The 16,014-nt window shown below is 41.0% G+C and overlaps 1 protein-coding gene across 2 annotated transcripts in view; it reads left to right on the top strand.

Moving 5' to 3' along the window:
• Window positions 1–9,205, top strand: part of PGM2 (phosphoglucomutase 2) — a 31,455-nt gene extending 22,250 nt beyond the window's left edge. For both annotated transcript variants that reach the window (XM_032400173.1, XM_032400174.1), the window contains exons 11-14: window positions 853–982; window positions 1,846–2,035; window positions 2,463–2,596; window positions 8,263–9,205. In XM_032400173.1, the coding sequence (XP_032256064.1) occupies window positions 853–982; window positions 1,846–2,035; window positions 2,463–2,596; window positions 8,263–8,365 (557 nt within the window). In that variant the 3' untranslated portion in view covers window positions 8,366–9,205. The remainder of the gene's footprint in view (window positions 1–852; window positions 983–1,845; window positions 2,036–2,462; window positions 2,597–8,262) is intronic.
• The last annotated feature ends 6,809 nt before the right edge of the window (window positions 9,206–16,014 follow it).

Below are 16,014 nucleotides of genomic sequence, written 5' to 3' on the forward strand. Positions count from 1 at the left end.
ATTTGACAGAGAGAGACAGCGAGAGAGGGAACACAAGCAGGGGGAGTGGGAGAGGGAGAAGCAGGCTTCCTGCGGAGCAGGGAGCCTGATGCGGGGCTCGATCCCAGGACCCCGGGACCATGACCTGAGCTGAAGGCAGACGCTTAACGACTGAGCCACCCAGGCACCCCTAAATCTTTTTTTAAAAAAAAAGAAGATTCAAAAAAAAAAGAAGATTCATCTGTATTTCCTGCAGTAGAGATGCTCCCGCATATCATTTAACTAATTAATCAAAGGAAGTGTATAATAGCTCAGCTTTTTCCTTTTCATTACAATTGGCAGTCTTATCTTTCTATAGCTTTTGTTAAAATTTTTTCCTTACATTTGTTTATCAACTATTTATTGCATATCAATCACATAGTGACTCTGAAACAGATGACACTGACCTTAGCCTAGGGCAGTTTGCGTAGATCCTGTTAGTAACCACACAAAAGAGTACGGGCTGGGTGTCAAGGTGAAGGACAGAACTCACCAGAACTGTTGGAATTCGGAGAAGACAGAATAAGCATTGATGAGAACATCTGGAAACCATTCTGTGTGAGCGGGAGGGGTTTTGGCTGGACGTAGGGAATGAACAGTTTGTCCAGGAGGGACAGTCTCCTTCTAGGTTATTCAACCAGGACATCTTGAAGGCCCGCCTTGCGCTTGGGCATTGGGCTGGATTCTTGAATATAAAGGTGGTAGATGAGAAGCATTCACATATTCATACCGTACAGCCTCTTAGGCGGTGGGCAAGTTGCGTGGAGACAATGTGCGTGTATGGCATACAGGAGCCCATTCCTAAGGGTGTATGCGTGACACGTGTTTCTGCAGGGTACATGTGCTGCCCTTTCGTCCTGGACAAGGACGGAGTCAGCGCCGCGGTCATCAGCGCAGAGCTGGCTAGCTTCCTAGCCACCAAGAATCTGTCTTTGTCTCAGCAGCTAAAGGCCATCTATGTTGAGTAAGTTTCTATTCTATTAACTCTGTTTAATTGAAGTAATAGTTTTCAATGTTATTATGTTTTTATGTGTCAGACATTAGTGTTCTTTCTAACGCTCTTTGGTTGTGGATTCTCTTTCTTCTGGAAACTAAGGAAAGGATCCCATTTTCTTTTGATGCTTAGCCATTTGATACTAATTATCACTCATGACTGCGTTAATCCCTAACAAATGAGAACATCAGCTGCAGAAATAGCTAATTGAAGAAGGTGATTTTAAGTGTCTGATATCGGAAAAGATCAAAGGTGTTCATGAACCATCTATTGAGTTTTTAGAGGCATTAGTCAAGTCTGCCTTTAGAGTGAGAAGCAGCCAGGGGCATATATGGGAATGGGTGGGGTGTGGCTGCCGTGCAATGAAACTTTCACCCCCAGATACAGGCTGAAGGCCGGGCAGCAGTTTGGCAATCCCTGGGGTCAATTGCTGTACCTCTTTTTTATGCGAAATTATTCGTTTGTAGCTAGTCATGGTTACTTGTTTCATTTAGTTTAAAACTGGTTGATACATGTTCTGTGTATGTTCTGTGTACATCCTGTGGGATTATTTGTTCCTTATTTTGCATATTTGTATTTTTTCTATTGAGATGTAATTGACATTAGCTTTAGGTATTCAATGCAATGATTCGATATTTGTATATATTACAAATCGATCATCGCAGTAAGTCAAGTTAACATCCACACCACACATAATTACAAATATTTCTTCCTGTGATGAGAACTTTTAAGATCTATGCTCTTAGCAACTTGCAAATATATAGTACAATATTATTACATAGAGTCCTCATGCTGTATATTACTTATTTAATTATTTATATTTGTTTTGATAGATATGGTTACCATATTACCAAAGCTTCATATTTTATCTGCCACGATCAAGGCACCATTAAGAAATTATTTGAAAACCTTAGAAACTACGATGGGAAGAATAATTATCCAAAAACTTGTGGCAGATTTGAAATTGCTGGCATTAGGGATCTTACAACTGGCTATGACGATAGCCAACCTGATAAAAAAGCTGTAAGTAATACTATCTTTTATCAACTAAACTCTTCTGTATTTACCTTCTATTATACTTTGAATAGATTAACTTATTTAATCATGGAATTAACTGAAGCTGATTTTAGGCATTCCGGCATTACTATAAATATGCTATCGAAATAAGTCTGAAAATGTCTCACTGTACACTCACACTTGATTGACTCGCAGTTTTGAAAGCAGTGCTCCGTTATCGCTTAGTTTCCAGGACTGCTGTTGAGGGTCTGATCTTTCCTTCTGTCAGGAACTGGCTGAGTCCTACTGTGTGCCGCATAAAGGGATGTTGATGCCACTTATTCAGTCCTTTCCATGCAGCTTGTTTTTTTCTCTACGGGAAGATTTCAGGAATTTTCTGCTAAACTTTTCTTCTAAAATTTTAGTGATATGCTTTGATGTGGGTCTTTTTCAGGTTCTCCCAACTAGCAAAAGCAGCCAAATGATCACCTTTACCTTTGCTAACGGGGGCGTGGCCACCATGCGGACCAGTGGGACCGAGCCCAAAATCAAGTACTATTCAGAACTGTGTGCCCCCCCTGGAAATAGGTATGATGTGGATGGCAGCACCTGTGATTATTATTCCCTAAAATTCCTAATCGGTCTGTGCAAATGCTAAGTAAAACATTTTGTTTTTCCAGTATGTACTTTAATTAGGAATGTTATTTCAGAACCTGCAGCAATTTTGTGACATTAACAGCTGCTTGAAGCATCCAGGGACAGGAGAGCTGATTTCTACGTACTTATTTCTGTCCCACCTCTCTTTGTAGGGAGAAATTTCATTCTGAATTTCAGTAATAGTAATACAGTTTCCTTTTTCTAGTACCTTTATTTGAGACTAGCACCAATGAGTTTTCCTTTCCAGAGTCACCTGTCTCTGATACAATAAATTAAAATCCATTGCACATGCACTGAACAGATATCTTTGAGCACCTATTTTACATAGGTCTGTGCTGGGTTCTGGAGAGGAGAAAGTGCCATAGCAGAAAGGGTCCTTGCCACCAAAGAGCTGATGGTCTGATAGCTTCAGGGTCGTGTTGTTGTGACCTGGGCAAAGGGTTTGAGTTCACTTTGCAGTACTATAACATCTTAAACTTTATTTTTTTTTTATTTTTTAAAGGTTTTATTTATTCATTTGAGAGAGAGACAGAGCACAAGCTGGGGGGAGAGGCAGAGGGAGGGAGAGGGAGATGCAGACTCCCCGCTGAGCTGGGAGCCCAACATGGGGCTCCATCCCAGGACCCTGAGATCATGACCCGAGCCAAAGGCACTTAACTGACTGAGCCACCCGGCATCCTGTCAATTGACTATTTATGTTTCGGTAGGGTTTCTGGTCAACAGAAGGATATTAATAGCTAACTTTTTGGGAGTCAAGAGTTCTACATAGATTTTTGACTGCATGGGGGTTGCTAACTCCTGAACCCCCATGCTGTCGAAAGGTCAAATGGATTACCGTTTCATAAAATTTACAGTTGAAAAAGTAGATTTTGATACCTAAATTGTTCAAACATACTTAAGTTTTCCAATAAAAGTGAAATGTCAGTTCTTAATTTTGAATTTCAATTAATTAAGCTTAAATGACATTAACAACTCAGTTCCTGCGTCGGGTCGCACTAACCACATTTCCAGCATTCAATACTGTAGTGGGGAAGATGGGTCTAAGCGGTTGTTAGGACATTTACACATCAAAGCTTTGCGCGTTGAAGAGTTGTTTTGGTCTTGGGAATCAAATTTGCACTATGTGGAAATAAAAGCAGAGGAAATTTTCTGAGCATCTTCAATTGGCCAGACAGTAGCAGATTAAATGTAGCAAATTAGAGAGGCTGGGACAGAATTGTGACTGTTAGACATTCCTTGGGCAGGAAGAAAGGACTGCTGATAGCAAGGGAAAAAAATACTAAAACAAAACTGGGAAACATGGACACAGGAACTCAGAATGTTCACTGCTTTATCGTAAGGGAGATAGAGTACCACATCCACATGGGCCCTGATACTTCTGAATAAGAGCTCCAGTCCAACAGTCAAAGTCATGTTTATGGCTTTTAAATATCACAACAGTCAAATATATCTAAGAAGCCATAGACTGTGTCCTATATTTTGCTACAGAGTCCCATTCAAAACCTTTTTGTGCTGCAAGGGCAAAAACTCAGCTGGTAAGCAACTTGAACAAACACATAAAACAGCTCATTTTCTAAGCATTCTGGATTACCAGGATTTTATTGTAATATTTGCAAGTATCAGTGTTTCTGTGTATCTTACATATTAAGCTATTTGCTACTCTTGAGAATGGGGTTTTCCATAGATGTTTCTTTGTAACTCATTCTCACTTAATGTTTTCATATATCCCTCTTTCTTTTGAAAACAAAGGAACATTAAAAAAAAAAAAAAAAAAAAAAAGAAAACAAAGGAACAGGGTGCCTGGGTGGCTCAGTTGTTAAGCGTCTGCCTTTGGTTCAGGTCAGGATCCCAGGGTCCTGGGATCGAGCCCTGCATCAAGCCCTGCATCGGGCTCCCTGCTCGGTGGGAAGCCTGCTTCTCCCTCTCCCACTCCTCCGCTTGTGTTCCTGCTCTCGCTAACTCTCTGTCAAATAAATAAAATCTTAAAAAAAGAAAACAAAGGAACAATAGTCCAACTTAAAGATCCATTTTCTCTCTATATTTGTCCCTTCCTTGTCGTTACTCTGTGCAAATATAATAATTCAGAAACTTTATAATAACAATACTATTTAATGTTTGAGGATCTGGTATTTTATAGTATTCACATGGATTATTGGGTGGCTTTAACTTCAAATATTAGTTTACAAAGTCCTGAAAATGTTTTGAAAAATTGTCCTTTTATTATATTCGTCAAAATGCTGCTCCAGTTTATTAATTGGGACATTGGGCACTAGGCCAGTCCACAGATATGCTGTCAGGTCACCAGCATACCTAACGTAAAACAGCAATAAAGCCATGGCTAAGTTTCCTTATTTTCTGATCACTTTAATATTAGTATATTTTATATCATCAATTTCATTTTTTCATAGAATTCCATGACCCACTTATCCCTTAGAACGGAAAATCCTTTTCTAATTTAAGTCCTGCTTATAAAAAGATGGGAATCAAATCAGTAGATGTCTTTTGTCTAACTTTGTATTTTAGAAAATTTCAATGAATACCCACATACCTTTCACTTAGACCAAGGGTTGGCGAACTTTTCTTTTTTTTAAAAGATTTTATTTATTTATTTGACAGAGAGAGAGAGCAGGAACACAAGCGGGGGGAGTGGGAGGAGAAGCAGGCTTCCCATGGAGCAGGGAGCCCGATGTGGGGCTCGATGCAGGGCTCGATGTGGGGCTCGATCCCAGGACCCTGGGATCATGACCTGAGCCGAAGGCAGACGCTTAACCGACTGAGCCACCCAGGTGCCCCACAAACTTATTCTGTAAAGAGCCAGATAGTAAACATTTTAGAATTTGCAAGCCATATGGTCGCACTACTCCCCTCTGCTGTTGCTCAAAAGCAGAAAGAAATCTTATACATAAAGGAATAGGTGTGACTATGTTCCAATAAATCTTTATTTACAAAAATGGGCTGTCAGCAGGCTGCCAGCCATAGTTAGCCCACTTTAAGCTAGACTCAGCAATTGCTAACATTTTGCAATATTTTCTGTCTCTCACCATGTATTGTATATGCAGGTTTGATTTTGTTTGTTTTTTTCCCTGAGCCATCTGAAAATAAGTTGCAAACCTCAATACACAATTCCCAAGAACAAGGACACTCTGTTACTATCTCAGGGTTTAGATACTAATTATATCAAGCAAGGTTCTAACTAACAAAACCAGTAGGAGGTATATATATTTAAATGTTTATATTTGTATATTCACTGGTGAGTTTAATTTTAGGCATATTGTTAAAAAAAACACAACAGTAAGTATTAGGTATGTGCCTTCCTGAGAAGTATTGTCTTCAAAACACACTTAGGGAAAAGGAAACGACGACCTATGTGATTCATATGTATTTATGAAGCATACTTTATATGTCACCAGTGGGGGTAAACATAATTTTAATGATAGCTACATTTATTGAGGTTTTGGGGCCAGGTTCTGTGCTAATTGCTTTATATAATTTATCTCAATCTACACAGCAACTCTCTTGAGAAAATAAAAGTCTTTATCCCAATTTTACAAATGAGAAATCTGGGCCTTGGAGAGGCGAGGCCACTTACCTGAGGGCATAGGGCTGGTAGTAGAGCCAGAATTAATGTCTGCAATAAAATGGATTGTCTTAGTTGTACTGGGGAGCGATTACAATGTAAAAATGATCTTAACTCATTACAAGAATTTCGTTTTCCATTAAAATAAAGTTACATATATTGAAGACAGTCAATATGAAGTCATGCAAGTTGGAACTGAAGGATTTAGCTTTTTAAATTCAGCTTTTTGGTTTCAAGTACTTAAACACCCAGCGCTAGTAACCTGACACTAACATGAGCTGCTAGTCTAAACACAAATTCATTTTATCTTTTCCTACCTTCCAGTTGTTTGCATTTAAATAAATGTTTTTCATATGCTTGAAAACTTGATTTCCTTAGAGGGAACTAGCTCCCTAGATTGTTTTGTGTACTTTAGTCAGGACCCTTTTGTTCTGGAGTTAGAATAAAAAAGATTAAAAAAAGTGGGGAGGAGGTGGGGGGAACTCTGAGTTCCTGGTGTGTGATTAGCAGGCCCACTAGGAGGCTCCCATTCTCTGTACCTACTAGGAAGGCCTTGCAGACCGGCTGCTGCTTAGCTTCCAGTAGTTTGAAGGCAAACGGGATCAGGAACATTCCTATCCTGGGAGACCGAGAACTTAACAGAGATGTCATTTGTAAAAGTTTAGCAGGATCGAATGACAACTGAAGTCATCAAAGTTTTCTTTGCTCTGTTAGGTACAAATATTGCAGATCTTTTAAGGGATGCTAGAGCAAAAAACTGTGTTTCTTAAAAATTCTTATTTGTTTAGCTCAGCATCAGGGAAATCCAAATCAAAACCTCAATGAGATATCCCCTCACACCAGTCAGAATGGCTAAAATTAACAAGTCAGGAAATGACAGATGTTGGTGGAGATGCGGAGAAAGGGGAACCCTCCTACACTGTTGGTGGGAATGCAAACTGGTGCAGCCACTCTGGAAAACAGTATGGAGGTTCCTCAAAAAGTTGAAAATAGAGCTACCCTACAACCCAGCAATTGCACTACTGGGTATTTACCCCAAAGATACAAACGTAGGGATCCGAAGGGGTACGTGCACCCCGATGTTTATAGCAGCAATGTCCACAATAGCCAAACTGTGGAAAGAGCCAAGATGTCCATTGACAGATGAATGGATAAAGAAGATGTGGTATATATATATAATGGAATATTATGCAGCCATCAAAAGGAATGAAATCTTGCCATTTGCAACAACGTGGATGGAACTGGAGGGTATTACACTGAGTGAAATAAGTCAATCAGAGAAAGACATGTATCAAATGACCTCACTGATATGAGGAATTCTTAATCTCAGGAAACAAACTGAGGGTTGCTGGAGTGGTGGGGGGTGGGAAGGATGGGGTGGCTGGGTGATAGATATTGGGAAGGGTATGTGCTATGGTGAGCGCTGTGAATTGTGCAAGACTGTTGAATCACAGATCTGTACCTCTGAAACAAATAATACATTATATGTTTAAAAAGAAGAAGAAGAAGAAGATAGCAGGAGGGGAAGAATGAAGGGGGGTGGAAATCGGAGGGGGAGACGAACCATGAGAGACTATGGACTATGAGAAACAAACTGAGGATTCTAGAGGGGAGGGGGGGTGGGGGGATGGGTTAGCCTGGTGATGGGTATTAAAGAGGGCACATTCTGCATGGAGCACTGGGTGTTATACGCAGACAATGAATCATGGAACACTACATCAAAAACTAATGATGTAATGTATGGTGATTAACATAACATAATCATTTTTTAAAAAATTCTTATTTGTTTATAGTAGAGATCCTAGTAAAACCTTGGGTGAAAGAACGGATATTGTCTCATGGGGTTTTTTTTGTCCAAGTCAACAGATGCGTTCCCATGCTTCAGTCACTGGGGTTCTGTTTTGTCTGATTTAGTCCTCTCTTAAGGGTACATTTCAATGTTACTTGACCAATGTGGGGAGAACTTCAAATATGCTTTGGAATAATCCACTGATCTGGAATTTTCCCCCTTATTTTCCAGTGATCCCGAGCAGCTGAAGAAGGAACTAAATGAACTAGTCAGTGCTATTGAAGAACATTTTTTCCAGCCACAAAAGTACAACCTGCAACCAAAGGCAGAGTAAAATATTCCAGCCTTGGGCATAATTACAATTAAGCAGTGTTTTTGAGGACCAAATGACTTAAACAATTGCTACAAGTATTTATATATTTTTAATAGACCTACATTCCTCATTGTTCTATTTTTGACCTTTAAGATGAATAAAGAAAAGATGGCCAAACCTAACAAACCAACATTCCTATTAAAGGGTTGAACCTGGGCATTATCTGAATTCAAAAATGAAGATTTTAAAAATAGCTAACTTTCTTTACAATAACATATTGTAATTAATATGCTTTAATTAGAATAAATAACAAGTGTGTCTCCTCTATAATTCTTTTTATGCATAATTGAAATCGCCAGAAAGCCTATACAGTTTCTAAATTCTGGGCTGTCATGTTATAGGATAGCCACTTTTTAGGTATATGTATATTTACATTTCTATCAGTTGCTTATAAGGTAAAATATATAAACAAATCAAATGCCGTGTTCATGTTTAGGGAACCTAAAGTGGAGGAATTTACAAGAATCTATAAAGTGGCCCCAAAGATACTTTAAAAAGACATTTTTTACCTAAAACTTTTTAGTTCTAATAATACATCGTTATACATTGTATATGTGCTAGGAAAAAACAGCCTAACCATCTTTGTTCAGTGCATTAACATTTATCTTTTTAAAGCTTGAATTAAAAAATTGGCTACTTGAAACTGCAAAGTACTTTATTGTACAGTTGTTTGCTTTGGTACAAGTTCATGTAATCTTTGGAACAGAAGCAGCAAGGACTGTAAACATTAACTATATACCTGATTTGGGTTTTTTGCCTTGTTCATATGTGATTATAATCTACAACCATTAGATTGGGACGCCTGGGTGGCTCAGTTATTTGGGCGTCTGCCTTCGGCTCAGGTCGTGATCCCAGAATCCTGGGATCGAGTCCCGCATCGGGCTCCTTGCTCAGCGGAAAACCTGTTTCTCCCTCTCCCTCTGCTGCTCCCCCTGCTTGTGTTCCCTCTCTGTCTCTGACAAATAAATAAATAAAATCTTTAAAATAAAATAAAATAAAACCATTAGATTTCCTTTCCCAGGTTTGTCTTTAACCTGTGCCTCCTCACCTCCTCATAACCAGTGGCCTTAAAACCATCCAAAATGACTCCCTTTGAGTACCCATGAGTCAGGACCACACTGTTCTTTATGTGCTTTCTGTATTTTATGTGGTTTTTCTATTTTTCAAGCAAATGATTGCCTGTTGTTATTATTATTAACCTAGATGGTTACTAGCAGTTTCAGAACAATGAAAAATTACAATCTCATTGGCAATCATTTTTCTAAAGTAAAGGGAAAAAGTGTTTTTATATCTTAGTGATATATAGCTTGTGCCTTTCAGAGAACCTTCCAAAGTGTTATGCTTTCTTTTTTTTTTTTTTTAAGATTTTATTTGAGAGAGGGAGAGCGAGAGCGAGCACAAGAGTGAGGGTGGGCAGAGGGAGAAGCAGGCTCCCTGCTGAGCCAGGAGCCCGATGTGGGGCTCGATCCCAGGACGCTGGGATCATGACCTGAGCTGAAGGCAGATGCTTAACCGACTGAGCCACCCAGGCGCCCCCCTTTCAGAGAACTTAAATCTATAATATTCGATATATTCTGTCAGCTGTTTCATTGGAAAAGCTGTATGTATTTTTGTTTTATGATGTTTTCTAGTCTCAAAGTGTACTCTAGAAATAAGAAATGTCAGATCTGTATCCTCTCTGCAGATTTTGGAGCATATAAACTATGCCCCAGTTTGTTACTGGAAATACAAAGGTGGTGGTGACCCACCATGCTGTGATGATGCTCACAGTCTAATTGGAGGGCTAGGGAGTAACTGGAATGCTTACAAATTCTCTAATGGACTTATCTGCAAAGTACTGAGGTTCAGAAGTATGAGAGACGGATCCATCCTACCCAGAGAAAACCTCACGGAAGAGAGATGAATGACTGCTTCGCCTTTGGGGGTGAGTAGCAGCTGAAGATGAAGGAGAAGGGCTCCCAAGCATAGAGCACAACACCAACTAAAGTATAGAGGTGCTGGGGGATGTGTGTGGTTTTTTTCTTTTTTTTTTTGGAGGGGGTGCTAAAAACATAACCCAGATACAAACTTCAGGACATACCCGCACTTTTCTGCCATTCATGTGAGCAGGTGATTCAGTTGGACCTGGAGGAGATCCCCTAACTCTATTTATCACTTGTAGTTCTAAGAAATAGCACACCATGTATGCTCACTGAATATTTTTTGTGTGTTTTTATGGGATGGCAGGTAGCATAATGTGTGGTGCATAAAGCTTGCAACATAAGACCCCTGGGTTCTAATCATGGTCTGCTGTGAACCATCTTTGTGACCTTGGTCAAGTCACTTAACCTCTCAAAGTCTCAATTTTGTTATTCTTGTAAAAGACTTTTTTTAAGAACAGTTCTAGGCTCACAGCAAAAATGAGAGGAAGGTGTAGAAATATCCTATATCTTCCTTGCTCCCCCATAGTAGTAGCCTCTCCCATGATCAACATCCCCACCAGAAGTGGTACCTTTGTTACAACTGATGAACCTACATGGGCAGGGCGGGGAGCTGTGAATAGGTGGAGCACAGAGGATTTTTAGGAAAGTGAAAATACTCTATAGGATCCTATAATGGTGAATACATGTCAGTATACATTTGTCCAAATCCACAGAATATACAACACCAAGAGTGACCCCTCATGTAGACCATGAGCTTTGGGTGATAATCTCAGTGGAGATTTTGCTAAATGATCTCTGAGGTCATTTCATTCTTATGTGGAAAATACATAAAGGACATTATCAGCAACAATAAATCATTGGCGATTCTCTTTGGCAGAATGCTTAACTAGTCCTATCACAAGACCTAACATTGGAGATCAGGGGGAAAACACTTGGTACCGAAGAGGGGGTAGGCAGCCTGGTGTTCATATCCGGCCTGTCCTTGCAGCCTGAAGGGTGTGAGCTGAAACCAGGGACAAGCAAGGTGGAACCACACGGTCTGCAGTACTGGAAAATATTTTGCTGGGGAGTAAGGGGATGATCAGGACTGAGCACCCGCACAGCCACGCCCTCTGTTTCTAAGAGCTACCCCTGCTTGGGGAAGGTGGTCCTACTTGAGTGGAAGAGCTGGAACCGTTTTCTTTTGGTGTTCCAAAAGAACAGATCCCTTTTAGTCTGAAAGACTGTCTTGCAGGAGAAAATGCAGGCCAACTTTGTATTTTCTTTGTGGTCTACGAAATAACAGCTGTTACTCTTTAAGAAAAAATGGGAGTACCTTTCGTTTATCTCATCAATGTACCTCAATCATCATGCTATCATGGGAAAGTGGTGTTATTTCATGACATTGGAAACTCTTGGCTTTAAAAATAACTGCTTTGGGGCACCCGGCTGGCTTAGTCAGAAAAGCAGGCGACTCTTGATCTTGATGTCTTGGGTTCGAGCCCACCATTGGGTGTAGAGATTACTAAAAAATAATAATAAATGAACCTTTAAAAAGTAAATAAATAAAAATAAATGCTTTAAGTGATGGAACAAACACATATGTCCTACTTTGGAGGGATTTTGAAAGGATGGCATCTAAATCATACTTATAATTTCTTCATTCTAAAAGACCAAATCCAGGGCGCCTGGGTGGCTCAGTCATTAAGCGTCTGCCTTCGACTTGGGTCATGATCCCAGGGTCCTGGGATCAAGTCCCAAATTGGGTTCCCTGCTCAGCGGAGAGCCTGCTTCTCCCTCTCCCACTCCCCCTGCTTGTGTTCCCTCTCTCGCTGTGTCTCTCTCTGTCAAATAAATAAATAAAATCTTCGGAAAAAAAAAAAAAAGACCAAATCCTATTTGTGCATTCATTCGTATGTTCACTGAGTCCTGTTGGAATCCTGCTATGACGAGCCAGCCACTTCTCTAGATGCTGGTAATAACCTGCTGTCCTGCTCTCAGAGTCAGCCTAGCAGGGGAAATACACACGCACAGCGCACGGTGGTACAGCGTGGTCCTGCTATCCTGGACTGCTCCAACTGTGGGCAAGCACACGTTGTTCCAAATGTGATGCCCCCTTTTGGACTCGTCTTTTTTGAGACGACCAAATTCAAATCCCTAACTTGTTTTTTTTAAAGATTTTATTTATTTATTTTTGATGGAGGGGAGCAGGAGCTGGGGGGGGTTGCGGGTGCAGAGGGAGAGGCAGACTCCCCGCCGAGCAGGGAGCCCAATGTGGGGCTCGATCCCAGGACCCTGGGATCATGACCTGAGCTGAAATCAAGAGTCAGCCGCTCAACCGACTGAGACACCCAGGCGCCCAAATCCCTAACATTTTTGTTCAAAACAATTTGACTCTGGGAGGCTCTCTGCAGGTCCTTTCTGTGCATCGTCCCTTCGTTCCGTCCTTGCTCCAAGCAGATTTGTGTACAACAACCATTGAAAGCAAGATGTCACACTCCAAGGCAGGGGACAGAAAGTGGAAGATACCATCACTCCCCTCGACTTCTCCATGTAAGCAGAGTGCAGTAACTACTGGGATTCACTGGAGGAAAAAGGCAGCTGTCTGGAGAGGTGAGAGCCTCTGGCTGCCCCACCAGCACGAGCGCGTGGGCACCAGGATGGAGAGCAGTGTTGGGGGGCCAGGTTCCTTTCTCCCTGGCTCCCCTCTGTCAGTCCTTGAAAATACACAGGGAAGAACAGAGCTGTTTGGGTCCAGTTAAAGTGGCACCAGTGTTTGGTACAGAAGGCAGTTGGGCACTTGGACCAAAGAGCCAGTTCCAGGTCTAAGTAGCTCTTGAAACCATTTCGAAATAGTACTGTGAAACTGCTAGAAGGAAGTTTGGGTTGCAGTTCAGAGATGATGAGCCTGATTGGGTCCTTAAAATACATTGTTCGGAATTACTTCATTGTAATGGGAAAAAAAACTATTTTAAGGGGCACCTGGGTGGCTCAGTCGGTTAAGCGTCTGCCTTCAGCTCGGGTCATGATCCCAGGGTCCTGGGACTGAGTCCCGCTTTGGGCTCCCTGCTCAGCCGGGAGTCTGCTTTTCCCTCTGCCTGCCACTCCCCCTGCTTGTGCTCGCTCTCTGTCAGATAAATAAAATCTTTAAAAAAAAAACTATTTTAAAAAGAGTGAAATGCAGCTCATCTGTCTGATAAGTACTCCTATCGTGGAGTAAAACGAATGTAAACTTTAGGTGGAGGCTGGGGCTAATTATCTGCTTTGCTGGTTCAGCAGGTTTCCTTTTTTTTTTTTTTTTCCTTCTGAACCCTAAGGTGGTTCATTCCCTAAGGTGTAATTATTTACTCTGTGCATTCTGAAAACTTCTCTCTGCTCACAGCTGTAATTGTCCTAAGTATAGGACTCCAGACCTCTTCCAAGTTCCGACCCTAGGTTACCACCTGCCTACTGAGACTTTCCTACTCGGATGTCTCAAATTGTATTCAGTGCAGCTCAGCCCCAAATCCATTTTCCCCACTCAGTTCACCAGCTGTGCTCCCTCCAGTCCACTCTGTGCACCTTCACTTCAAACATCTGCCCAGAATCTTCGGTGACTTTAATGTCTGACTGTAACCTAATCTTTTTTCTAAAAACTTATTATGGAGAATTCCAACACATATCAAGCCAGGGGTGTCTGGGTGACTCAGTCGTTAAGATTCTGCCTGCAGCTCAGGTCATGATGCCAGGATCCTGGGACTGAGCCCCGCATCAGGCTCCTTGCTTGGCAAGGAGTCTGCTTCTCCCTCTCCCTCTGCCCCTCCTCCCAGCTCGTGCTCTCTCTGGTGCTGCTCTCTCCCTCTCTCAAATAAATAAAATCTTTAAAATACTTAAAAAAAAAAAAGAATAGTACAGTGGATCTCTGAGTATCCATCACCCAGCTCCACTCATAGCCAGTCCTCCTTTCGTAGCCAATTGGTTTACATCCATTTCCCCTCATGTCCCATCTTGCTACGCAACAATTCTGAAGCAAATCCCAGACCTGTCCTTGCATCTGTAAATATTTCAGTATGTATCCATAAAAGATGGGATTTATTTACACCCATTGCTATATTATTGTCATACCTACAAATGCTTACAGTTCCTTAATATCCTCAATTATCCAGTCAGTTTGCCAATTTCTCTACACTTTGCTTGAACCAGGGTTCCAGTAGTCATTCATTGAATTCGGTTGATGGGTCTCTTCAATCTTTTAATCTATAAATTCTTCATCTCTTTTTTCTCCCTTTTTATAGTTTGTTTCCAACGACCCAATCATCTGTTCTGTAGGGTTTCCCACACTTTGGATTTTACTAATTGCCTCCTCATGGTATATTATCATATTTCTCTGTGCCTTCCATTTTCTGTGAAGTGGTACAGAAGATGGAGAGACATGATCTGATTCAGATTTGATTTTTTGGCAAGAATACTTGATAGAAGTGGAGGAGGGGTGCCATCTTGGTCTTCCAAGTGCCATGGATTGGTTATCACCGGCCACTTTACCTACTCCTGCTCTGCCCTGCATAACACAAGTAATCAGGTAAATGGCAAAGGGTTCAGTTAAGAGGGATGAGTTAATGTATCCAGTGTCACACAGAATGCCACAAGACTGGTGGAGGCCAGCCTCCCACGGAAGAAGCAGGAGAAGCTGATAAGCAATTTCAGGTGGGATTTGTAGCTTATGTCACTCTTAATGAGAGAGTGCTGCTCTCAGTTCTCTTGGGCTCCACTGGCACAAAGAAAGTGATTTGTCATACCTTCAGGGATTTAGTAATTTCTTTTCTTTTCTTTCTTTTTTTTTTTTTTTTAAGTAAACTCTGTGCCCAATGCAGGGCTCAAACTCAAGGGTTGCATGCTCTACCAGCTGAGCCAGCCAGGTGCCCTTTAGTGATTTCTCTTAATAGATTACTTGCCTGTTATAAAACAAAATTACATTTTTGTACTGAGTTATGAAGACCAACAAAGAAAGGGAGCAATGTGAATGGAGTGTAGGAATCCAAGAAGAGATCTGATGACGGCTTTCCTTGAGTCGACCAGCCACATGGTGGATGGAACCACAAATGAGGAAATATGATAATCTTCCTTCAGATGGTGTATACTCTGCTGTGCAACCAAAACTGCAACCACGATCTTTGTGAATAAGATAGCAAGAGATTTAAATGAGCATGGTCTCATTTGGGATCTATGTCCTATGTCTGTTCAGAGAGTCTATGTTTAGCAGCTTCTGTGGAAAGGATGCTGGACCGAAAGCTATTAAATTGTACAATGCCATATGAAATCTGCCCGGGAGTATGCATCTGTGTAGCAAGCAACAAAAATCAATCTCACAAAGTAAGACAAAAAAAAAAATCCTGAAGAAAGTCTGTGAAGTCACAGAGTTTGGCCAATGTTGCGCTCTATCATCAATAACACAAATAAGATTGAAGGGTTGTTCTGCTTTGAGAATTGCCAGTTACCACGCAAGCTAGAGGAGGGCTAATGAGTGGACACCTAAAAGAAGAAAGAAATATAGTTGCAGTTGAATGGACTGACCTTGTGGATGAAACAGACCCTGAGCTTGCGGCCAAAGTATACGTCTTATGTGGGAGAATGTTGACTATCACAATGATGAAAGAAATATTGAACAGACTATTTCTGAATTTAGAAACTCAAAAGGATAAAGTTGAAATATGCGTTTGCTGACAAACGGTA

Source organism: Phoca vitulina, unplaced genomic scaffold, assembly GCF_004348235.1.
Source record: "Phoca vitulina isolate PV1807 unplaced genomic scaffold, GSC_HSeal_1.0 scaffold3, whole genome shotgun sequence".
Lineage (NCBI taxonomy): Eukaryota > Metazoa > Chordata > Mammalia > Carnivora > Phocidae > Phoca > Phoca vitulina.